This window comes from Ailuropoda melanoleuca, chromosome 2, assembly GCF_002007445.2.
Source record: "Ailuropoda melanoleuca isolate Jingjing chromosome 2, ASM200744v2, whole genome shotgun sequence".
Lineage (NCBI taxonomy): Eukaryota > Metazoa > Chordata > Mammalia > Carnivora > Ursidae > Ailuropoda > Ailuropoda melanoleuca.
The window spans coordinates 155,801,902-155,826,981 of record NC_048219.1 but is presented as its reverse complement, the minus strand read 5'-3'; the positions used below and the strand labels follow the sequence as shown (position 1 = coordinate 155,826,981).

Here is a 25,080-nt window from a genome sequence, read left to right as displayed (position 1 = left end):
GGAAAGAGAGGAAAAAATGAAACAAGATGAAACCAGAGGAAGACAAACCATAAGAGACTCTTATTTACTCTTAGGAAACAAACTGAGGATTGCTGGAGGGGGAAGGGGGTGGAGGGGATGGGGTAACTGGGTAATGGACATTGGAGAGGGTATGTGTTGTAATGAGCAGTAATGTATATAATGCTCATTACATAAGACTGATGAATCACAGATGTGTACCCCTGAAACAAAAATAATACATTATACATTAATTAATTGAATTTAAATTAAAAAAGGAAATGCTATATTAACACTATTTTACCTGAATTAATTTTTTAAAAAGCAAAATGAATAAACATGGAAAAATTACTATTAAAAATGTGGATGTTTTCTACTAGTTACAAAACCAAAAAATGAGAAATGCTAGACTATCAAAGAATAGTAATATAATAGCTCTCATTTATTGAAGATTTATTATTTGCAAGATACTTAAGCTTATAGTTGCTATTGTATTCCATAAAAAAATTATTTTTATAAAATGACTAGAGTAAATCACCTGGTTAAAATTTCTAGATTCCTTAAATACACATACTAAAGAGATAATTTTACTGTCTCCTTTTATAATACTTTAAATTATAGGCCTAATCTCAGTTTAAAAACTTGTCATCTCTGCCTAGTGGATATACAAATAATTTGAATTCTGTTCTTTTGCCAACAAAAACCACAACATACACAGCAGTTTTATAGACTTAAATATAAATACAAGATCAGACCTCTCTCTGAACAATGAAGAGAAGTCACTTATCATCTGGGGAAGCTTGCAGGAACTGGAGGGAACAGAAGGAGCAAAGAACATGCTTGTTTCCTTGCCCACTACCCTCACACTGGCCACCCGGGGTGTACACGTAGACATTGATTACATGAATATTCTTGATTCAGCTGACAGGTCTTGAATGCCTAACTCATCAGGAACCGAAAAGAGGAATTAGGGGGTGCCTAGGTGGCTCAGTCAATGTGTGACTCTTGGTTTCAGCTCAGGTCTTGATCTCAGGGTCACGAGTTCAAGCTCTACACTGTGCTCCACGCTGGGTGTGGAGCCTACGTAAAAAAAAAAAAAATGGAAAAGAGGAATTAGAATCTCTGCCTCCAAGGTATTTATATTCTATAGGGGAAGCAACTATTTAAATACATGATTTCAGGACATGCAATAAGTGCTTTAACAGGCATATAGAAAAATACATTTGAAGCACAGAAAAGGGATTGCTCACTTCAGAGTAAGTGGAAAAGGAATAAGCAGGCAGATTTCCAAGAATGAAGGTGCTGGAGGTGGGGCCGCCCAAAATGAATATTTTTAATAATAATGCCTTGATAATGATGATGGCAGTGTGATAAGAATACCACAGTCAAATCTTTGAATCATCGCATGTTAATAATGGGACGAAACTCCATTAAGCTGGGAAAAGAACCACTATAAGCAGCAGGCTGAACAATTCTCAGAGCTCACAAAATGCTAGGAATGGTTTGTGTTCTCTGGGCAGACTTCAGATACCTCATAACTCAAGGGAATATATAAGGAATTAAGTCCTTGGAACAATATCATCCTAATAGCGGAGTTAAGTTAGTTCCAGAGTGAAGGCTGCTCTAGACTCGTCCTAACAAAGCTTGAAAGCTAGCTACAAAGGAGCAAAGTGATCCCAAGTAAGACAACTGCATGCCAGAACAGAGCCTAACTCCCTTTAAAGGAAAACAATAAAATCCAGCATCTATCAGTTTACAACTAACAATGTCCAGCATTCAACCAAAACTTATTGTGCATAATTTTAAAATACAAAATACCTAAGATAAAATATATACAAGAATTGTGTATTGGAAAATAGGAATCATCACTGAGAGATATTAAAGAAGACCTAAACAAGTAGAAAGACATACTGTGTTTATAAAGACCTAATATTATTGAGATGTGTGTTCTCCACAAATTTATTTATAGATTTCATGCAATTCCAATCAAAATAACAGACGATCTTTTTCAGAAATTGACAGATTAATTTTTTGAATTATATGGAAATACAAAGGACCTAGAATAACCAAAACAACTTTAAAAAAGAATAGCAAGGATGAAGGACTCATACTTCCTACTTTCAAGATTTACTGTAAACTTCCAATAATTAAGACTGAGTATAGCATAAAGATAGACAAATAGGTAAACAGAACAGAATAGAAAGTCCAGAAATTGACTCACAAAAATTCAATGGAGGAAAAGATAATCTTTTCAATAAATGGGGCTGAAGCCTGGATAGCCATATGCAAAAAAAAAAAATAAATAAATCATGGCCATATGCAAGAATTAACTCAAAATGGATCATACATCTAAATACAGAGGAAAACAGAAAACCTTTATGATCTTGAGTTTGGCAGAAGTTTCTTAAAGAGGACACAAAACCTACAAACTAAAAAATTTTAAATATCAATAAATTGGACTTTATCAAAATTAAAAACATTTGCTCTTCAAAAGACCGTTACAAAAATGGAAGGACACACCATAGACTGGGAATACGCAAAACATACATCTAACAAATGATTTGTATCTAGAATATATAAAGAATGTTTACAATTCAATAAGACAACACAATTTTAAAAATGGGCCAAAAACTGAACAGACACTTTACCAAAGAGGACATACAAATGGCAAATAAGCACATGAAAAGATGTTCTGCATCATTAATCATTAGGGAAATGCAAGTTAAAACCACAATGCGATGAGATTTACTTCATACCCACTATAATGGCTAAAATCATACTAAGTGAAACTGCTGGATGTGAAACTGCTGGAACTCTCATACGCTGCAAGTAGGAATGCAAAGTTAACACAACTTTGAAGAACAGTCTGGCAGTTTTTCTAAAAGTTAAACATACATCTACTATATGATCCAGCAATCCTATTTTTAGGTATTTACCCAAGAGAAATGAAAACATTTGTGTCTGTACAAAAACTTATACACCAATGTTCATAGCAGTTTCACATATAATAGCAAGAAATTGGAAATAATCTAAATGTCCATCAGTGGGTGCATGGATAAACAAATCATAGTATATCCATATGTATTAGTCAGGGTGTCCCAGAAAAACAACCAACAGGATATGTATGTATCTAGGTAGGTAGGTAGGTAATAACTATATATATATCATAAGTTATAAAATTATCCATCATACCGTACAATGGAATACTACTCAGCATTTAAAAAGTGAACTATTGATACAATAATATGCATAAATATCAAAATAGCTATGTCGAGTGAAAGAAGAAAAAAAAGTATAGCTGTATAATCCACTTACATAAAATTCTAGAAAATACAAACTAATCTATTATGATAGAAAACATCACTGTTTCTCTGGGAATGGGAGCGCAAAGAGGGAGGGATTACAAAGACACACAATGAAACCATTTGGGGTGGTAGTTATATTCATTTATTTGACTGTTGTGATGGTGTCACAGCTGAATGCATATGTTAAAACTCATCAAATTGTATGGTTTAATGTATTTTTATATTTTATTCTATTGTATATTTTATTTAAATATTTTATTGTGGGGTGCCTTTGTGTCTCAGTCAGTTAAACATCTGCCTTCAGCTAAGGTCATGATCTCAGGGTCCTGGGATCAAGTTCTGCATGGGGCTCCCTGCTCAGTGGGGAGTCTGCTTCTCCCTCCCAGCCCCCCATGTCCTCATGCTTGCACACACACACACTCCCTCTCTCTCTCTGAAATAAATAAAATCTTTAAAAATAAATAAATATTTTATTGTATGTAAACTATTTCAATAGGTCTTAAAAAACCCACATTTAAAATTTTGTAGGCATGCAAAGAAGTAAGAAAATATGATTCATAATCGGGGGGAAAATCAGCCAATAGAAAGAGACCCAGAAATGATTACAGAGAGGTTAAAACAGCTATTTTAAATATGTTACTTATGGTCAAGAGTGTAGAAGAAAATATGAACATGGTGAGGAAGAAAAAGGGAGGTGTGTGTGTATGTGTAACCAGTCTAAACTGGTAAATTTCAAATCAAGAGTTTTCTTCCATAGTTCTGCTGGAGATCCCCTGGTCTACAGCAAATGTAGACAGGTTTGTAGACAGCTTTGAAGTGAACTAATGAGAAGAAATTGCATTTGTGCACACACACGCACACACACACAGTATCTTTGCATATATGTTATCATCTATTAGAATTTTAGAAATATCTATAAATCTATACCATAGCCTCTGGCTAAAAAAAGAAACATTATTTTGTCTGACTGACTGCCTTGGAGCTTTGAACTTCTGCAAAGTAGCTTTTTCAAGCAAGGAGAAAACATCTTTTTGGAACCAATTCCTACATTCTTCATTCAGCTACACTATTTTTTGAGGAAATGCAATCAACTACATATGAAGATTTTTTTTCTTATCTACCAGAAACAGTCTACAATCACCTTCATACATTCATGAAGATCAGCAAAGAACTCAAATTTTTATTTTTGGTAGCTCAATCACTGACAATTCCACAACACTTTCACAGATATCCCAAAATGTTAATTACTTTGCAATGAAAGAAACAACTAGACCTACTGGCCACTTTTTTTTTTTTTAAGATCTATTTATCTATTTGAGAGAGAGAGAGAGTGAGCAAGAGAGAGCAGGAGTGAGGGAAGGGGCAGAAGGAGAAGCAGACTCCCTGCTGAGCAAGGAGCCCGGACTGCAACTGTGGGGCTCAATGCTGGGACTCCAGGACCATGGCTTGAGCCAAAGGCAGATGCTTAACTGACTAAGCCACCCAGGTGCCCCCTGGCCACTTTATAAAGAAAGAATCATCATGGAAAAAGACTAGAATTGAAAAATGTGCCCCAGCATGAGAAACTCTATATAAAACATATAGTTCTTAAGATTTGAAAGAAGAAATATTTTTCTCTTCAACAATGAGACTAAACAATAAAACAATGAAATTCCTTTACCTCAAAACAGCAGAAGCTCATTGTCCTCATTATCCTTTTTAGCCAGAGTTGAAGGGCAAAGCTGATAAAAAATTCCTAATTACACCACTTTTACTCATTAAGGTCTTAGAGAAAAAAAATGGTAAGCCTTTTATGGATTAAATATGATTTAGGGCTTTATCAATGGGCACAGAGAGGAAGTGCAGTATCTTACTGATATTTTAAGAATTGAGAAAAAAATTTACAAACCAATACAAATGGACCCCACTGCTCTGATGACACTCAGAAGTGTGCCTTCAGCTACGTTACTCATCCTCAGCAAGCGAACCAACGGTGCGATTCCATTCCCTTCACATATTTGATTTTGATGCATCCTGCTGTCCTTGCTTAGAGCTATGACTGCTTCACCTCCTGGTCAAGAAAAGCAAGAAATATGTCTGATACTTCCATGCGCTACTCTCCATTGTGCAAATTTATACATACTTACCAACATACTGCATTTTAGTGGATGGTGACAAAAGCATATTTATTATAAAGTTGTATCCAATCTGTTCTGCCATATACTTCTGTTGTTTCAGGGTTTGTCCTGCCAAGGCCCAAAGGGCTACAGCTCCTTGTTCCTTAACATCTATTTGAAACGCCTATTAAAAAAAAATATTCCGTTCTTGCAATAAGCAGTTATCGAACACTGTAGGAATGTTTTATAAAAAGCTTATTCTAGGGGTGCATGGGTGGCTCAGTCAGTTAAGCGTCTGACTCTTAGTTTTGGCTCAGGTCATGATCTCAGGGTCATGAGATCGAGCCCTGTGTTGGACTCCACACCAGGCACAGAGTCTGCTTGAGATTCTCTCCCCTTGCCCCAATACACTCACACACACTCTCTCTCTCAAATAAAATAAATTAATTAATTAAATAAAATCTTTTTTAAAAAAGTTTATTCAAGAATTGGTTTTAATTTTCTTTTCACTTTACTAAATTCAGTATTGAATACTTTGTCTAAGAAAAATGACAAGTTATCATAAAATTCCTACCTTGAGGAGTTTTAAAAGATATTTACTTAATGATTTTTCCAGAAATGCTCTCTGTATACTTGGGTTGTGACTAGCCAGTGATTCCACAGCCATTGCACCCTTCACTTGGACACTAAGTTGTTTCCCTTTAAAAAGAGCCACCAGAGGCGGAATGGCTCCTTCCATAGCGACAGCAACCTGAATATCCCTATTGTCACGGGCAACCTCAGCAATCGTAGCAGAAGATACCGCCTTCAACACATCTTCAAATGAATTCAAGAAACAGTTAAGTAAACCCTTTAAAAATGTAAAAATGGAACTTCTCATTAGATTCCATAAGATCAAACTTAGAGTGTATAGAAAATTTAGAAAATAAAGAAACAGAAATAAAACTGTCCAGATTCTCACCACCCAAACACAAATATTTCATTTAATCTTATTCACTTTTTAAAGGAAAAGACATATTTAATTCGTGTTATAGACATATTTAATGTAGTTGTACTATAAGCACAATATCCTACATTTTAATTTACCAGCAAAACATTTTCCTATTCTTTATGAACACCAGTGTCTCCTAAATCTTTCATTAATCAGTGTATTACATTTCCTTATCCATTCTAAGATAAATCCAGGACATGTATTCATATAGGACAAGTCCAACCTGTATTTGCTTCACTTAATATATCTGATCACTTAGAAATAATACAGAAATTGAGCCTCACCTGAATCAGAACTCAGAAATGTGATAAGATATTGGATGCCATTATGGTCTCTCACTGTTCTTTGATTTTGTTCATTTCCCATACATAAAACCCGTATACAGTTCATTACATTTATTAGCACATTTTCTATGTCTAACTTCAAAAGATTTATCAGAGCTGGGATTCCATTCTAAAAATAAAGAAACAAAAAATTAATTGATGGGCACGTGATGTGATGAGCACTGGAAGGTATAAACAACTGATGAATCTTTGAACACTACATCTGAAACTAATGATATACTTTATGTTGGTTAATTGAACTTAAGAAAACAGTTGAATTATTTAAGATTTATGCAATCTTTATTTAAAAACATAAGTCTATAATCTTTCTTGCTATAAATATCTGCTTATGTAGGAGATAATGATTGTCCACAAACAAATGTGTCTACTGGTATGTCACATTAAATGACAGTTAATATAAGTTTGAGCATAAAGTAGTCTCCTCTACACCAAAATTGAATTAAGGCTACAAGTTCACTGTAACATTTAATAACTCTCTAAAAAGTAAAGCAACTGAGTAAGATTAATTGAATACACTGCCAATTTGGAAATATTTGCCATTGCAGACATTGTACTGGTAATTGGTAATTACATTTGTGCAACACAAAATATTTTTAAATGTGAATATAATTTCCTAATTTTAAATGGAGTAAAGATGGCATTTCCCTGTACTAACAGAAATAATGCAAAAGTATTAAAAGAGATAAACAGAAATGTAACTTCATTTTCCATAAAGGCAAGAGACATCTATAGTGTTGAGTCACAATAAGTATGTGTGAGTTACCAGCAGAGATGAGAGAGATCTCCAATGGCCACTATCCACAGGAAATGCTAGCAAAGCACAGTTTTCCTAAATGAGTTGCCTCTACCTTGAGGGCCAGAAAAAGAAATACACAATTCCCTGTCCAAAACAATGGGAATGGATATGTAGGAAGGCAGCAGGCTCTTTCCTGGGTCTATTTAGCATAAAGTTTCAAAATTAGGGAAGGCAAGGATTAGCAACAAATCATACCAAACAGATATGTTTGGATGAAGTAGTCTATTGGTGAGGTAAGAAAGGAAGAGATAGACCCTGGATTGTGTAGGAAACAGAATCTACATTGTGAGGTACTATGCACCAGTCTCTGTTGGCTTAGGGAAAAGTAAAGCTGAGAGGATCCATGCATACAACTCCGTGGCATAAGTTATACCCTTGCTAGCCCAGAACTGGGCCCTTTCCCACATATACTTCCTGCAAATAGCCAGACCAGAAAGAACTTACCTAATTCAAAGATGAGTAATGATCGCAAAGGAACTAGAACAGCATCTTTCCAAATATATTTAAGAAAAAAACTTATGACAGACGAAGAATGCTCATCAAGAAAAAAAATACTGCCACAAAATAGATGAAATTTTAACCAAAAGTGGTATATTGTTATCAACGAAAAAAATTAATGAGGTAATCACTTTTATAAAACAAGAATGCACAAGAGAGACATCAGAGATCAGGGGAGTTTTTGTTTTTTGGTTTTTTTTTTTTTTTTGAGATGGGGGAAATGAAATGAGAGCTAAACAGCTCAAGAAAGATGTGGAGAAATATAAAAGCCAAATTTCCACACAAAAATAAATCAATGCTGAAAAACATAGCAAGTGACAGACAGGATTGAGAAAAAAAGAAAAATGAAATAAAATGAAACAATGAGTGGAAAAGGACTACAGAAAAAATGATAGCTATGTAAGACAGAAAAAGGTGATACAATACACAAATAATTAGTGTTCCCACAGATAGGTGATCATTTAATTCAGACCAATAAATTCAGTGGTCAGTATTTGACTTTCACCTCACAATAGCTTTGACACTTTTGATCATCTTTTCCTCTTTGAAACACCTTCTTCACTTTCCTGATAGGACAACAGATTCTTCAGGTTTCCTCCTACCTTGCTGGCCATTCCTTCTTAGTCTCTTTTGAGGTCCCTCCAGATCTTTCAACTTTCCCACAAATCCTGGTGACTCAACTTTAAAAATATAATACAGAACGTGATCACTTCTCACCATTTCCACTATTATCATCCTGGTCTAAGACATCATTATCTGTCATCTGGATTGCTATAATCGTTTTTTAGTCAGTCTCACAACATCCACCTTTGCCCAACTATTTCAAAACAGAAGGAAAAGTGATAATAAATCTCTCCATGGAACTTCCCAGAATAAAATCACTCAATGGCTTCACATACTCACTGTAAAAGCTAAGTGTCTAACAGTTGCCCACATGGCCCTACATGATGTGGTCCACCACTACCCAGCTAAGCATCTTCTATTTCGCTCCCCTCAGCTACTTTTGCTTTCTTGGTGTTCTTTGAACATGCCAGGCACATTCCAACTTCCATTAACTTTGCACTTTTTTCCTCTGCCTAGCGTGCTCTTTCCAACAGAAAAACATGACATACTCTCTTAACTACTTTAGGTCTATACTCAAATGCCAACTTCAAATGCCAACTCCCCGCTTCCCTTTCCCTGCTTCATTTTCCTCCTTACACTTCCTCTCACCTAACATACTATATATGTGGTTTATTTGCTTTGCTTATTGTCTTGCTACTCCCAACTACAATACAAGTTCCATGACACTGGGGCTTTGCCTGTTTCACCTACTGCTATCAGCCCAGCATCTAAAATAAAATCTGCCGTCTAAGAAACTCACAAAAAGTGCTTGTGTGGATGGACTAAAAGAATACTACAGGAAAAAAAAACTTAAACATACAAATTCAGGAAAACATTCCAAACATAAAAGATGAACATACATGTTGAAAAGTTATACCAAATCCCAGAAAAAACAGGTAACTAATGTTGATATGTCAGTCCTGGACTTTAAAGATAAGGAGAGAAAGAAAACACTGACCATACAGTAGAAGATTAAAAAATAATGAGAAATTATGACAGAACTAGGATTAAATGGCATAAATGTAAATGAGTCTATAGTCAATAAAAAGTGAATGGCAAAGCAAAACCTAAATATGTTGTATACAAGGGGCATATTTATCCTAACCCTGGGTAATTATTAGATTAACTGGAGATAGAGAAATTCTAAATAAAGACTAACTCTAGAGGTGGGCCTGGGGTTTTATATTTCTAATATATTTTCCAAATGATAACAAACCAACCAACAGGAAAAGGATAGGCATATCCTTTGATGAAAAAGGATAGGCAAAGCCAAATTAAACATAACAGAAAGGAAACAGAGATCATAAACATAATTCTGGACAAGCTAGAATTCAGGGCAAAAGTATTAAACTTGACAAAAAGGGTACATTTTATGATGCTAAATGACTCAATCCATGGTGAAGAAGCATTGCCTGAAGAAAACTATAAAAATAATTTTATAACTATCTACTAAAAGATCTTAAATAAAACATTAGCAGACACAATAAGGTGGGTTTTATTTGAGGAAATATGGCAAGGCAAAGATTGCTTGGTGTTCACAAAATGTAACTTTCTGGTATATAATCAGACTACATTTTCCAGCCAGAACAGGATAGCCAAAGTGGTAGCGTTTCTTATACTATCTTCTCATAAACAACTAGAAGCAACCACACCGCAGAGCTAAGTAGTTACTTGGCCTGCCATCCATGTTATCCCAGGTGATAGTTTTACTGATATTTTTGTTCAGAAACAGTCCTCCCTGGACCTCTTGCACTCCTCCTTGTATTGGAGTGTATCAAGACTGTGACAGCTCTTTCACCTGAGCTGTGCCTCAGGACTTTTATGCAGCTAGTAATCTTGAAAGGGATGGTAACATCTCTTCAAAGAACAGGTTGGCTTACTGATTGCTACCAAAGTGACAGGTTTCTTAAGCTCAAGGTTCTTCTGGGGCAACACAAACCCAATGTATGGGTAGCATCCCTCGGGGTCCACTGTGTTGCCTTGGGAGAAAGGGACAGGGGAACCAGACAACTCTGCTGGAGCTCATGTCCTGTGCTGTGCTTGCTCTGGCACTGTCTTGCCCTTGTTTACTTTTGGCGCTCATGGGATTGTGGCAGGTTTGTTCTTTGCCATCTTCCTTGAGACTGGAGCTCTTCCCTGGGAGTTTCACCACTGCATGATAACATGGGCGTGTACCTTTCTAGCTTCTATATAATGGAATTATGGTCAGTCAAAATGATATTCAATGAAAAAAACTTACATATTTGGCAATAACATCCTTGTTTTCAAGTTGAGCAATGTCATATAAAATGACAGCGCAGCGAGAATGTAATTCAGGCTCATCAGAAGCCAGTAGGTTGATCAGAGCTGGAATGCCTCCTGCCTCTACTATAGCGTGCACGATGCTTGCATGGGTGGAGATGTTACTCAATAACCCAACTGTTTTGCACTGTAATTTTATTTTGGAACCTTTTAATAGATTGATTAAGGCAGGAATGGTACCTACGATGAAGAAATCAAGAAAAAAAAACATGAATTATTTGTAACCATTTATAATTAACTTATTATGGTAAGATTTAAATAATGGTTATGGTCACTGCCATATACACAATTATGCAAATAATTCTATAAAATATTTATAAAATTATTTGAAACTATATGAATGTACTTTTCTGTCTTCTCTATAATTCAGGCAGCTCTCATTATTCACACATTTGATAGTCACACAGCACACAAACCTGTATTCCATATTGGCAACTCACAGCCCCCTTGGAACCATGGTCTTTTGGTTTAAGATGATGGGTGAATAAATTCTTTGAGCTACCATATGACAGAGTTCCATTTCGGTATTTCATCCAATTTTTGTGGTGGTATTTGTGCAGTTATTTGAGTATTTTATTATATTTTACATATATATATATACATATATATATATATATATATTTTTTTTTTGCAAGCAACTGAAAACAAAAAGTGCTGAATCTAGTAAAAAGCAACTTTAGCTTCATTAGTTACAATAGGTTCAAGGATGGAGATCACTGGATATGGTGAAAAATAGAAAATCTGGCTTCAGCTACATCCTTGTTATCAGTTCAATGTGAAGAAAGGAAAGTACACCTTCTAGAGCACACAAGAAATGCTGGAAAATACAACGGGTATAATTAGGGCTTTATTTATTTATCCACCTGAAATGAAACCTCCTTCATCACTTATCTATGGTTCACTTTTTGGACACAGAGATTTTTGTACACGTTTTTAGGAACACTAAAGGTTAGTTTTAGGGTACCACCTATACTTTTTATTCATTTATTCATTCAACAAATATTTATGGAGCATTTCATGTGTGCCCAATATCCACATTAGAGCTGTGGATACCGTACTGGACAGTGCAGATAGGACATTTCCATCATTTCAGAAAGTTGTATCAGATAATGGGTTCTCAGAACAACCCAATGAAGTAGGAATCATTTGATTAACGAGGAAATTAGGGTTAGAGACGGCAAGCAATTAGCCTAAGTTCTAAAAGCAGAGCTAGTTACAAACCCAGGGCTGACACAAAAACAGCTATTTTTAAAAGTTTTTATTTGAATTCCAGTTAGCTAACTACAGTATAATATTAGTTTCAGGTGTACAATATAGTGAGTGATTCAACATTTCCATACAATACACAGTGCTCACTACCAAAGAACTATTTTTAATTTAAAAAATAAATTGTGTAAATACAGAATAGGGATAATTTTTAAGCAAAAGTAAATATAAAAGGTAGTACAGTAAGTAATTCAATATCATTTTTGAGTTTTCAATTTTTTCGAGAAGTGGAATTTATAAAGTTTTTTGATCGTGTGCAGTTTCTGTGTGAAAAATAAAATATAAAGTTGTCAGAGAAAGACAAATACTGTATGATTTCACTTATTTGTGAAATCTAAAAAACAAAATAAATGAATAAACAAAGAAAAAACAGAATCAGACCACTAAATACAAAGAACAAACTGATGGTTGCCAGAGGGGAGGGAAGTGGGGGGAACGGGTAAAAAAAATGGGTGAAGGGGAGTGGGAGAACAGACTTCCGGTATGGAATGAATAAATCATAGGAATAAAAGGTACAGCATAGGGGATATAGTCAATGGTATTTTAATAGCACTTCATGGAGAAGACATGAATAGACATTTTCCCAAAGAAGACATCCAGATGGCTAATAGACACATGAAAAGATGCTCAACATCACTCAGCATCACGGAAATGCAAATCAAAACCACAATGAGATACCACCTCAGACCTGTCAGAATGGCTAAAATTAACAACACAAGAAACAACAGGTGTTGGCGAGGATGTGGAGAAAGGGGAACCCTCTTGCACTGTTGCTGGGAATGCAAACTGGTGCAGCCAATCTGGAAAACAGTATGGAAGTTCCTCAAAAAGTTAAAAATGGGGGCGCCTGGGTGGCTCAGTCGTTGGGCGTCTGCCTTGGGCTTAGGGCCTGATCCCAGCTATGGGGTCGAGCCCTGCATCGGGCTCCTCCACTGGGAGCCTGCTTCTTCCTCTCCCACTCCCCCTGCTTATGCTCCCTCTCTCGCTGGCTGTCTCTATCTCTAATAAATATATAAATAAAATCTTAAAAAAAAGTTAAAAATGGAATTACCCTATTGTTCAGCAATTGCACTACTAGGTAGTTATCCAAAGGATACAAAAATACAGATTCAAGGGGGTACATGCAGGTTAAATACCAATTAATAAATATACAAAGAAGAAGTTTATAGCAGCATTATCAACAATACCCAAATAATGGAAAGAGCCCAAACGTCCGATGACTGATGAATGGATAAAGAAGATTTGGTACACGTGTACACACACACACACACACACACACACACACACACACAGTGGAATATTATTCAGCCATCAAAAAGAATGAAATCATGCCATTTGCAATGACATGGATGGAGCTGTAGCATATTATGTCAATCAGAGAAATAAGTCCAAGAAAGACAAATAGCATATGATTTCACTCATATGTGGAATTTAAAAAAGAAAACAGATGAACATATGAAAAGGGGAAAAGAAAAAATAGGAGAGAGGGAAACAAGCTATAAGAGACTCTTAATGATAAAGAACAAACTGAGGGTTGATGGAGGGAGGTGGGTGGGGAATGGGCTAGATGGGGGATGGTATTAAGGAGGGAGCTTATTACAATGAGCACTGGGTGTTACATGTAAGTGATGAATCACTGAATTCTACTCCTGAAACCAGTACTGCAGTGTACATTAACTAACTAGAATTAAGGTAAGTTTTGAAAAAAAAAAATAGCATTGCATGATGACAGATGGTAGCTGCACTTATGGTGAGCACAGCATAATGTATAGAGTTGTTGAATCACCATGTTGTACACCTGAAACTAAGATAACATTGTGTGTCAACTATACTCAAATTAAAAAATATATATATAAATACATAATATTTATAAATTAATAAATATTTCTATCTATGTGTTTGTCAGGGAAAGGAAGTGATCTTAGAAAAAAGAAAAATAGAAACTTAAAATGAACCAAAAAGTTTCCTCTACAATTAAAAAGAGATTTTAAGGGGCGCCTGGGTGGCTCAGATGGTTAAGCGTCTGCCTTCAGCTCAGGTCATGATCCCGGGGCCCTGGATCAACCCCTGTTGCACTGGGCTTCCTGCTCGGCAGGGAGCCTGCTTCTCCCTCTTCCTCTTCAGCTCCCCCCTGCTTGTGCTCTCTCACTTGCTCTCTCACTCATTCTCTCTCAAATAAATAAATAAATAAATACTTAAAAAAATAGATTTTAACGTGATTGAACATAATTATAGCCCTACATAAAATAGTATAAGCAAAAGACAGTTAATAGATTTTACATCACCTGCATCCAAAATAAATTTCCAGTATCCATCATTTGCTAAGCAAATTACTTCCAAAGACATCACAGCCATCATCCTTCGTTTATAGCTTTCACATTGCAACATTTCTGGTAAGTGTTCAGCAGAAAAACATGTTATACTTTTACAAGTAGGAAAGGAATGACTGACCTTGCTTCTGTACAGGCCAACTGAACCTGTGAGTTGAGATCACCACTATCACCACCAAATGCTATTCATTAAATTCCCTCTGTGCATGGCCTTCTGTGAGGTGCTGAACAGATTGTAAATGCCCATCATCTTTGAGGGTTATAATCTATAGCAAGTACAAAAAATTCTGAAATTTTTTATCTTTGGTCTGAATGACTTAGACTGACTGGTCATGTGGTTCAAATACCCTGGGAAAACATATACCTTTCTCTTGCCTGAAATCAGTTGTTGAATAAAATTTGAGTGTGGGGGCACCTGGGTGGCTCAGTCACTTCAGTGTCTGACTCTTGGTTTTGGCTCAGGTCATGATCTCATGGGTGGTAAGACTGAGCCCTGCGTTTTTCCATGTTCAGTGGGGGGGTCTGCTTCAGATTCTCTCCCTTTGCCTCTCCCCCCACTTGCATGTATTCTCACTCTAAAATAAATAAATCTCTAGAAAAAAAATTTGAGTGTGAGTTTCAAAGATGGCAAAGTAAACTCCATTATTGTCAATAAAAATTTAATATCCATTAAATCATATATGAAGCTTTATATGTTTCCTAAGGATGAAGAAGACACTTCAAAAAATCTTAAATGAACTTATACTCCAGACAGGAGATAATGCAAATAAATATATATGCTTCTAAACAATGTCTATGGACAAGAAAAAAGCCACATAGATGTATCCTTTCCTGGTCTCTCTTTACCCAGCCCCTTGTAATAGCAAATCTGGTCCTAATCCTACCTTGGCCAGATCACTCTATGGAGCTCTCTTTTATCTTATTTATTTTTTTTATTTTTAATGATTTTTTATTATATTATGTTAGTCACCATACAGTACATCCCCGGCTTCTGATGCAAAGCTCGATGATTCATTAGTTGCGTATAACACCCAGTTGGAGCTCTCTTTTAAAATTCAGCTGCTACTCCAAGAACTAAACCTGGAGACTTATAATAAACTTTGACTAATGCTTCCTTTCCTCATGGTGGAATTGGGCAGTGTGAAGAAGGAGAGCTATTCCAGGGCTTAAGGAAGCAGCGGTCAGATGCTCACTGGTTATTGTTGTGTTCAAGTCATTATCAGCACTTCCCAACAATGGCTGCAGGAAGGAGAGGCTGTCAGCAATTTTTTGTGCCATTAGGGTATTCCTGTTAGGGGCTAGTTCTTCCAACTATTGAGGTATTTCAAATGCGTTATTCTCACAAAAGTACAGGATGGTCTCCTGAGTTCCTCCTAAAAAGACTAGGATATAATGATATATATGCATGCAAATAAACACTGGAAACACTCTCCATATCTCTTGGGGCTGATATGATTGGAATGTGTTCCCAGTATCCAGTAAATTCCAAAATCAGGCATTGAGCCACTTTTGAACCTAATCATTCACACTTCTTGAATCAGTAGAATGGAGTTGAAAATCTTAAATATACCTTATCCCATCCCATGGGTTGTTGGGAAAGCCAACAGTTTTCGTTCCCCAGTTGGTTTCATTTTTACTTTAGTTTTATTTCAGTAAAGTAATACGTGCTCTTGATTCAGAGTTAAATGTTACTAAAAGGCCTATAACAAAATATAGTGGTTCCTTGCCTCACCCTCTCTACTTTTCTGGGTTCATCTCTCCAGATATAACCACTTTGGACTCTTTCCCCTATACCTTTTGTGATTTACATATCTCCATATTTCTAAATATGATTTAGAAATGATTTGTGATTTAGAATATGATTTGTGATTTACATATCTCCATATTTCTAAATACTTACCGTCCACTTTCCTGTATCAATTTTATTTTATTTTTTAAAAGATTTTATTTATTTATTTGTCAGAGGGAGAGAGAGCACAAGCAGGGGAAGCAGCAGGAAGAGGAAGAAGCAGGCTCCCCACTGAGCAAGGAGCCTGACATGGGTCTCCATTCCAGGACCTTGCGATCATGACCTGAGCCATAGGCAGACGCTTAACCTCTGAGCCACCCAGGCGTCCCAGCACTCTATCAATTTGAGAAATCATGGATTGACTTCATGTTATGGTAAAGGAGAAGCTAGCTCTTTCAACACCACGCTGCCATTTCTTCTCTCCCCTTCCCCATGTTTATAGTATTCAGGTAAATTAATATTCCATACTTACATTATAATGCCTTTACAGATACTAGTCACGGGTAAGCACTGTAGTGTACTATAGTTTTGTCTCCTTTCTTCCTTTTGTTTTTCCTCAAGGTAATAATTTCCTTATTTTATTTCATTTGCTCAGTGTTCTTTGTACCTACTGGGAATGCCTCCCACATTTTCCCTTTGGCCGAGGTACACAGTTTCCATTCTGGGACTTCCCTTTGCTGTCATCTTTGAAATCCCCTTTGCTTTTCTCTTGGGTCAGACTCCCAATTTCCTGTTTCTTAAGGAGAATTCCCACCTTAGTATCTCTAGGTCTTTTTTGGCGAGCCTCAGCAGACAGCATCCTGATTGGCACTGTGGCTCCTAGAGCCTCCTGAGGATTCAGGGTGGAAGTCCGAGGGGTCCTCAGCTTCCCCACTGTTGGCTTGGAATGACTTCTCCAGCCTGCTAAGTCCTAAGACTTGCCTGCTTCCAATATTTTGTTACTATGGTATCCTTTCCTGTTTTCTCTTGAATGTTTGTTTCCTGCTGTTGCTGATGTTATTCTTTCAGCTCCATGTAATTTTAGTGGGGTCTTGGGAGAGAGTAAAATTAGATGTGTGTATTCAATTGCCCTAGTAGCCCTTACCTTTATAATATTTCCGGCTAGACTGAATCCAGATTTGGAAAAAAATCTCCAGCAAAATTTTTCACAAAACATTTATCAATATATGAGAGAAAATGTTGCTGAATCTGTCTTTTAAATTAGGAAAGAATAAATTGGAGGGTATCTTTTTCACTTGAACTTTAATTTCCTTCCTCTTTCCTTGTTTGTTTGTTTTGGTTTTTTTTTTTTATTTGCTTTTCTGATGGAGAAGAGGATAGACGGACTTTTGGAGAAAGTTGGAAAACAAAAATAAATATAACTGTATAAAATAAAGTCTACGTTACTATTGTTTGATTTTTAATTTAGAAATAAAACTACTTTTGGGGCGCCTGGGTAGCGCTGTCGTTAAGCGTCTGCCTTCGGCTCAGGGCGTGATCCTGGAGTTATGGGATGGAGCCCCACATCAGGCTCCTCCGCTGGAAGCCTGCTTCTTCCTCTCCCACTCCCCCTTGCTTGTGTTCCCTCTCTCGCTGGCTGTCTCTGTCAAATAAATGAATAAAATCTTTAAAAAAAATAAAATAAATAAAATTACTTTGTACACACAAAATATAGTTCAGTATTATTTGTATTTCCGGTTTTAACTAAAAAATGTTTATGATTTTTAACTGTTTAAAATATGCATGTATTATTTTATTTGCTCTATTTCAGAGTAAGCATCAATGATTAAGCTAAATAATAATCAGAACATTTATTTATACAAAGATTACATGTTGTATACTCACCTACCAAAGTTTTCCAAACTGGGAGTTCAGGAATATTTAACTCTATGATATGCTTGAGAACCTCTGTGTGAAAGGTTAGCACTGATAAGTGAATTATATTATTTCCTTTAATATCTGTTTTTCTCCAGTTAGCACCAAGAGAAAATAGGTACTGAATCGTGTCCAGTGCTCCCGAGGTGGCGGCAAGCAGCAGCGGAGTGCACTGATTCCTAAAAATCAAGGACGTACCACAGTAACGAAGCACACGCACAGTGTCGAGCTCACTTTTTGTGAAGCTATACAAATTGCTGTTGGAGGAAGTCGGATTCACACCATCACCTTGTCTTCATCACGTGTCATTGTTCTATATATTCCACATGTGAATCGATTTGCCTCCCTTGCCTCGGTGGTCCTTAGTATTTGCGCCTACTCTCTCTCCCAACTTCATTGTCATGCCCTATAATTTGTTCAGAAGTTGATAATGCACAAAGTTCTTAGAATATACCACCTACTGTCATCCTTGCAACAACTCTGAGTGAAGGAGCAGCAAGGCACAAGCATTATCAGCACATTTTACAAACGAGGAAACTGAGGCTCAGGTAGGGTTCCAACCCATTTCTTTATTCGTTGTGTCCAGTTCTCAAATCCCAGCTTCCTCGTCGTGGCAGAAACTAATAGAGTTTCTCAAAATCCCACTATCTGCTTTTTAGACAGTGAAGATCTTTTGGTTAGGCACATGGCTGTCCAGCCAAATACTGCATTTCCCAGATTCCTTTATGGATAGCTATGGCCACATGCCTAAGTTTGGCCAATGTGATGTTGGAAGTTATGCGGGCAACCCCCTTAAAGAGAAAAGGAATGTGCCATTACCTTTCACTTCTTTTTCTCTTCATGGCTAATATACAGGCCTAACAATGAAAGCAGGAGTTGCTGTTTTGTACCAGGATATGGAAACCACATGTGAAGAAGCAATGAGAAGACTCAACATGTTCACCTTGTCTGAACTACAGTATTCTGGTATGTCCGTCACCACAGCTTCAACTGTATCTTAAGTAACAGATCTACTGACTAGCAATGTGACCTGAAGCAAACTGGGTTACTTTTTTCATCTGTCAAAGAATGAGGGTGATGACACTCAGCTCACAGAGTTAGTGTCAGGGATGAGTATGGTGCTTAGCACAGTCTTGATACACATTCCCCTCACTCTCTTCTCACCATGTCACATGCCTCAAATGTTACTTTTTTATCCTTATACCCGTGCTTTCCTCTCTTCATGAAACCCTCCTCCTCTTCATGCCTGTCCTTGAACTTTCACCTCTGTCCAGCTAGCCCCAGATCTTTCTCTCTCTCTTCTATTCCCTTTTTCCTGGGCCTTGGGGAAACTCTTGTCTTTTATGAGTAAACACCTCTTCACTTTCTCCCTTTTGTACTTCAACAAGACTGTTCTCTTGCTTTCTTTATCCTACTCAATGGTAGGAATAAAGATTACTTCTACTTTAACACCATCACTCTGATTTTCCTCATATGAAAAATATACTATCACATAAACTATATTTCTCTTTTCAGTTCCATACTGCCATTCCCGCTACCCTGCGGAGTCCTCTTCCAGCATCTTAGCTCATGAATTGCCTCACCAACGCGCTTCAACATCCATGCTAATGACCATCTGTGTGCTGATCTCTCGGTTCCTTGTCCTACCTTCATTTGGGCTCCACAGTCACACACACCTGCACTGTTACACTCTTCATTAGTTCCATGTAGCTCCCAACCTCAGTAACTGTCCTCTCTATGAATCCTTTTCTTTTTCCTTACATTCATAGCTTCTTACTTCTACCTCTGATATTCAACTGTTTCACCTTTCACAATCCATTAAGTCTTTATCCCCACCCCTCCCTTCCGCTCAAAGACACATCGTCACAATATGACAGAACCAGAGCTGACTCGGGTCTCCACATTCCATGGCTCTTTCCAGAATCTATTAGTTAGAGAATCTATTAGCAAGAGACCCTGGTGTCCTGAAAGCTTTCTCTACATACATCTCTGCCCCAACCTAGAGGGAGGATTAATTTCTTCACTGAATAATAATGGCCAGGTTATTTGAAGACCCAGAAATATCTGAATGAAACTATACCTAAATTGTGTTCAGATTCAAAATGATAACCTGTCTTTCAATTACAATCAAGAATGTATGTTCAGCAGAAGTTATCTCCATCCTAAAGGTTGGTCCTCTGCTAAATTATGAAACAGAATTGTGAAACAGAAATTGTGAAATAGAAGTTAAATTGTGAAATTGTGTTTGGGATGTTTTACTATTTCAAAGTTAAAGTAGCTTTCTTCTTTTTTTAAAAACTTGATTTTATTTTTGAGTAATCTTCACACCTAACCTGGGGCTTGAATTTACAATCCTGAGCTCAAGAGTCACATGCTCTACCAACTGAGCCAGCCAGGTGTCCCCAAAGTTATTTCCTTCTTTTTAATGTGTTTCTCTTCTGGATACCATTAGATGTTTCTCTTGTTATCTGGGGCCTATCCACATTAGTCTGGAGCACTTGAGCTGCCTCCTCGCTGGTTAGGTTCCAATTTCGAGCACATTTCTCCTCCCTAGTCTCAGGTTTCTTCCAGAGCACTAAGTAGTTAACTTGACAAACTAGTCTGTAGAGCCACACCATTGAGAAGCATGGATAGGCTAGTAGAAGTTCCGTCTTTATACACTCTGAAGGTAACTCGTAGACGAAGAAGGTAGTGTGACCAGAAAGGACAACAGAGTAAGCCTTACTACAGACTTTCACTTCAATGATACCAACCATTCCTTTTAGTGTCAGTGTTTGGCGCAAGCCATGAAGGCAGAAATTTATATTTTTACAAATGCTTAATAACTTACTCAGCTGTTGTCTCTGCTTCCAGCAAACTAGGATCCTTCCTGTAGAGAGCAATGATGATGCCAATATTGTCATAGAAAGCCGCAAAGTGAATTGGCATCCAACCTCTTTTTTCAGAAAGCATGTAATCAGCTTTGAAACAGAGCAGACAGATGGTTGTCTCCAATGAGCACGCCTGCGCAGCCAGGTGTAGAGGTGTTGGACCTAAAATGGATGGACAATTACTTAAGTGATCAATATCGAACAGTCTAAAAAATATGTCTCTTTTGGGCGCCTGGGTGGCTCAGTGGCCACTGCCTTCTGAGGCATCTGCCTTTGGCTCAGGTCATGATCCCAGTGTCCTGGGATCGAAATCTGCTTCTCCCTCCCCCTGCTCTTGTTCTCTCTTTCTCTCTCCCTCTCAAATAAATAAAATCTTTTAAAAATAAATAAATAAATAAATAAATAAATAAATAAAATATATGTCCTTTTGATATACATCCACAGAGCTTAGTACTGTGACATCAAAGCTCCAAGATAAGCACTAAAAGGACTAATTTAGGCAATTCTCTATTTCTTTAACTCAGGATGTCTGACCATTAAAAATCAATCCTTCTTTATGAACTAAGGATAAATAACACTGAAAATATTAAATACTTGAAAAATTAAGTCAATGTATAAAAAAGTCTTATGATCAAATAAGCTGCTTCTTGTTTAAATTATTTTCCATTTTATTTAAATGTTTTGTAGTAGGAAGTAAGATCCTTTGGAATTGAAGGAAAAATATGCTCACAAAAGCCCTCTATGTCACGAAATCCAGTAGGTGTTTTTCAATTCTTATTATACCTCTCAACAGTAAGGTTCTTCCTCTTTAAAATAGTTTTTTTTTCCCCCCTTGGCTTTTGTGATATCATAACCTCCCGTTTCTCTCCTACCCCTCTGGCTACTCCTTCATAGTCTCCTTTGGGATGTTCTCATCGTCTTGATGTCTACATGAGCCTTAAGGCTCTGTCTTGGGCCTTTTTATCTTTGCAGTGACTTCATTTACCACCTAAAAGTTGATGAATCCCAGAATTATGTCTCTAGATCTCTTTTTTTCCCTCCAAGCCCCACATCTTTATCTCCAACATCTCACTAGGTGTCTCCACACACCACCTCAAACTTAACATGTTCCAAATTGAATTACCTTTCCCTCCAAACTTAGTCCTCTTTCTCTGCTGCCTAAATCAGTGAAGGATATCACCATCCAGCCAGTTCTACAAACCAGTAACCTGAAAGACTCCTTAGTATCTCCTTCTCATCTCAGTCTCCATAACCAGTCCGTCACCAAGTTTAAGTATCTTTACAACCTATCTTTACTGCCACCACCTCCCCACTCTAAGCCTCCCACTCCGTTCTTGCCCTTCACCAATCCATTATTTCAAAATGTAAACCGATCTTCTTACCTACTGGCTTAAAACTTCTCAGTGGCTTCTCAAGGCCATCTGATCATGAATATAGGAAAAGGAGCCACTGGCTCCAATTTAACCCAAACCAAGAGCTCTCCCCCTCCCACCAAAAAACCTATGACATACACAACTTGTTCCCTTCATTTGGGCCTTCTTGCAGCTCCTCAAATGCAGGGTAACCAACCACACAACCCAGCCTCCCCAGGAAAGTACCCATCTGTGCCTGTTGCCCCAGCATGATGATTAATAGAGCCTACTCCATTTTCAAGTATCCCTGATTTGGATGATGAATTATCTGGTCACCTTGGGCTATTCCTGCTGTCTGAAAGCTTCCTTTTCCCAAACAATGCTTTTCTGACCAGCGTCCAGTTAACTCCTACTTCTCAGTCTAAATGGTAATTCCTCAGTGAAGCACTGGTTTTCTCCCAATTCAGGTACTTCCAATGGCCTCTGGCCTGAGTTACACATCTAACCTTTATATCATAGCCTTTGATCATCTGTGATAGCTGACCTGATTTATCTATCTAAAATCACTGCTTAGTCTTCCAGCTACTGGTCAGACATGGAAGTCACCACTCTGTCCTAACAGCAAGCAGAAAACTAAACAAACTGAGAAATCAACAACTCTTCTTGGATATGATTGAGAAGTGAGGTCTCAGCAAAAATGCCGCCCCCCAAAGTTGGAGATACAGACAGGCTGATGCAGAGAAGCATACATGACTGAAAACAAACCTCCACGGGAACCAGTGCTAGAGTGGTAGAGCTGCCTCGGTCCCTGCAGCCGACCTAATAGTCTTAAGTTTTAGCAATCACCCTTAGCCCATATGTCATCGATTAGCCTTTCTTTGTACATCTATAGATCATGCATTCTTTCCCAGAAAGAACAGAAGCCTTCTGAACAACATGAAACAGAAACCAGCGCCTCTTGTGCAAGCCCTTGGCACTAAAGAACCAGACCCCTTGGCACAACCCCCTTGCACAACCTCCAAGCACTAAGGTAATGTCTACAGCTGACACCTTGAGTCTGCCTGTAATTAAAAGAAATGTTACAGACCACTGTAGCCGATTTATTGATTAACTGCCCCAAAACTCCTTCAAAAATCCTTCTTGGGCCAGGCAGAAACCTTGGAGTTGGCCTCTGGACAAGAGCTGGCCTTCTCCCCAGATGGCCAGCCTCCTGAATAAAGCTCATATTCCTTTCCAATCAAAACTCGTCTCTCGAGTATTGGCTTTTTGAGTAATAGGCAGCTGAACCTGGGTTTTGGTAACAGTAGGAAAATCCAAACTGTAATTAACAAATTGCTGGTGGCTCATCGTGGATAAGTCAGAGAGTTAAAAACTCCAGGGGGATTCAGTCCCAGCCCCCCAGGGGTTCCCCATGCTTCAGTGAGTTTTAACTCCAGGAGTTTGACCAGGTCCTCACAGTAGATATCAGAGAAAGATCCCCTCACGCTTGGGAGGGCAGGAAAAAAGGAACCATTTTGAGATATAACCAGAGCATTCCACTTCTCTTAACTAAAGGCTTGTCCTCAGAAGAAACTATTTTACCAGAACCTAACCTGCTGGGTTGTATCAGAGCCTAACCTACCTGGGGGAAGGGAAATACTCAATTCTAGCCCCCTCCAACCACCCTGACACACCTAAGGTGGGAGTCAGGACTGACAAGTACATGTGAAGTTCACAGTCTCCCCAAAGACTGAGATCTAATCATAGGACTATAGAACATGGTGGTTCATTTCAATCAACAAAAGGCTGTTAGCTGCTCTCAGCAGTAGAAACATATCAAAATGACCTATTTTTTTTTTAACCACACAAGCCCCCCTACCACCCTCTCCCTCTCTTCTTTGCCTTCCTCAAAAAAAAAAAAAAATCAGCACAACCTTGGGGCAGGAGTACTATTCTTATATCCCCTTCTTACTACGATGAAGTGTGCTTATAGAAATGCTGAACCTTGACACCAACCCAGGCACTCTGAATCAGAATATACATTTTAACAAGATCCGTGGATGATTCCTTTGTACTTGAAAGTTTATCCCAGAGTCCTGGGATAAAGTGCCCTCCCTCCAACATCTGCAATGTCTGATGACATTTTTGTTTGTAACAACTGGGGTGGGGATTGCTACTGGCATTTAGGGGTAAGAAGCCAGGAGTAATACTAAACATTCTTTTTTTTTTTAAACATTTTTTAATTTAAATTCAATTAATTAACAGATAGCATATTATTAGTTTCAGAGGTAGAGTTCAGTAATTAATAGTAAACATTCTATAGTGCACAGGAAAGCCCCCCACAACAAAGAATTACCCAGCCCACAATGTCAACAGTGCTGAGGATGAGAAACACTGGCCTGGGACATGCTAGAATTAGGGAAGTTCTGGAAGGGTTTATGTAGTCTGAAGAATCTATTCTCTGTTTGAGAACCCTGGGCTAGGGAATAGATGCTCTATTGGGACCTGAAAGCCATAATATCTCTATTACACAACTCTGAATTCTGCCAGTGATGGTCAAATGCTACCCTGCATCCATCCATTCATGTATTCATTTAACAACTATTTCCTAATCACTTACTAATGCCAGGCTTTCTTCTGAGCACTAGAATATCATGGCAAAGTGAACTACACCCTTGGCTTTTATGGAGCTTATTCAAGTGAGGGAGA

General features: G+C 37.6%; 1 protein-coding gene across 1 annotated transcript in view; it reads right to left on the bottom strand.

Moving 5' to 3' along the window:
• Positions 1-25,080, bottom strand: part of ANKAR (ankyrin and armadillo repeat containing) — a 60,254-nt gene that overhangs the window by 14,438 nt on the left and 20,736 nt on the right. The window contains exons 7-14 of the mRNA XM_002918670.4: positions 21,001-21,202; positions 18,141-18,349; positions 14,483-14,587; positions 10,870-11,111; positions 6,674-6,842; positions 5,973-6,214; positions 5,429-5,582; positions 5,191-5,352 (exon numbers count right to left, since the gene is read on the bottom strand). Of these exons, the coding sequence (XP_002918716.1) occupies positions 5,191-5,352; positions 5,429-5,582; positions 5,973-6,214; positions 6,674-6,842; positions 10,870-11,111; positions 14,483-14,587; positions 18,141-18,349; positions 21,001-21,202 (1,485 nt within the window). The remainder of the gene's footprint in view (positions 1-5,190; positions 5,353-5,428; positions 5,583-5,972; positions 6,215-6,673; positions 6,843-10,869; positions 11,112-14,482; positions 14,588-18,140; positions 18,350-21,000; positions 21,203-25,080) is intronic.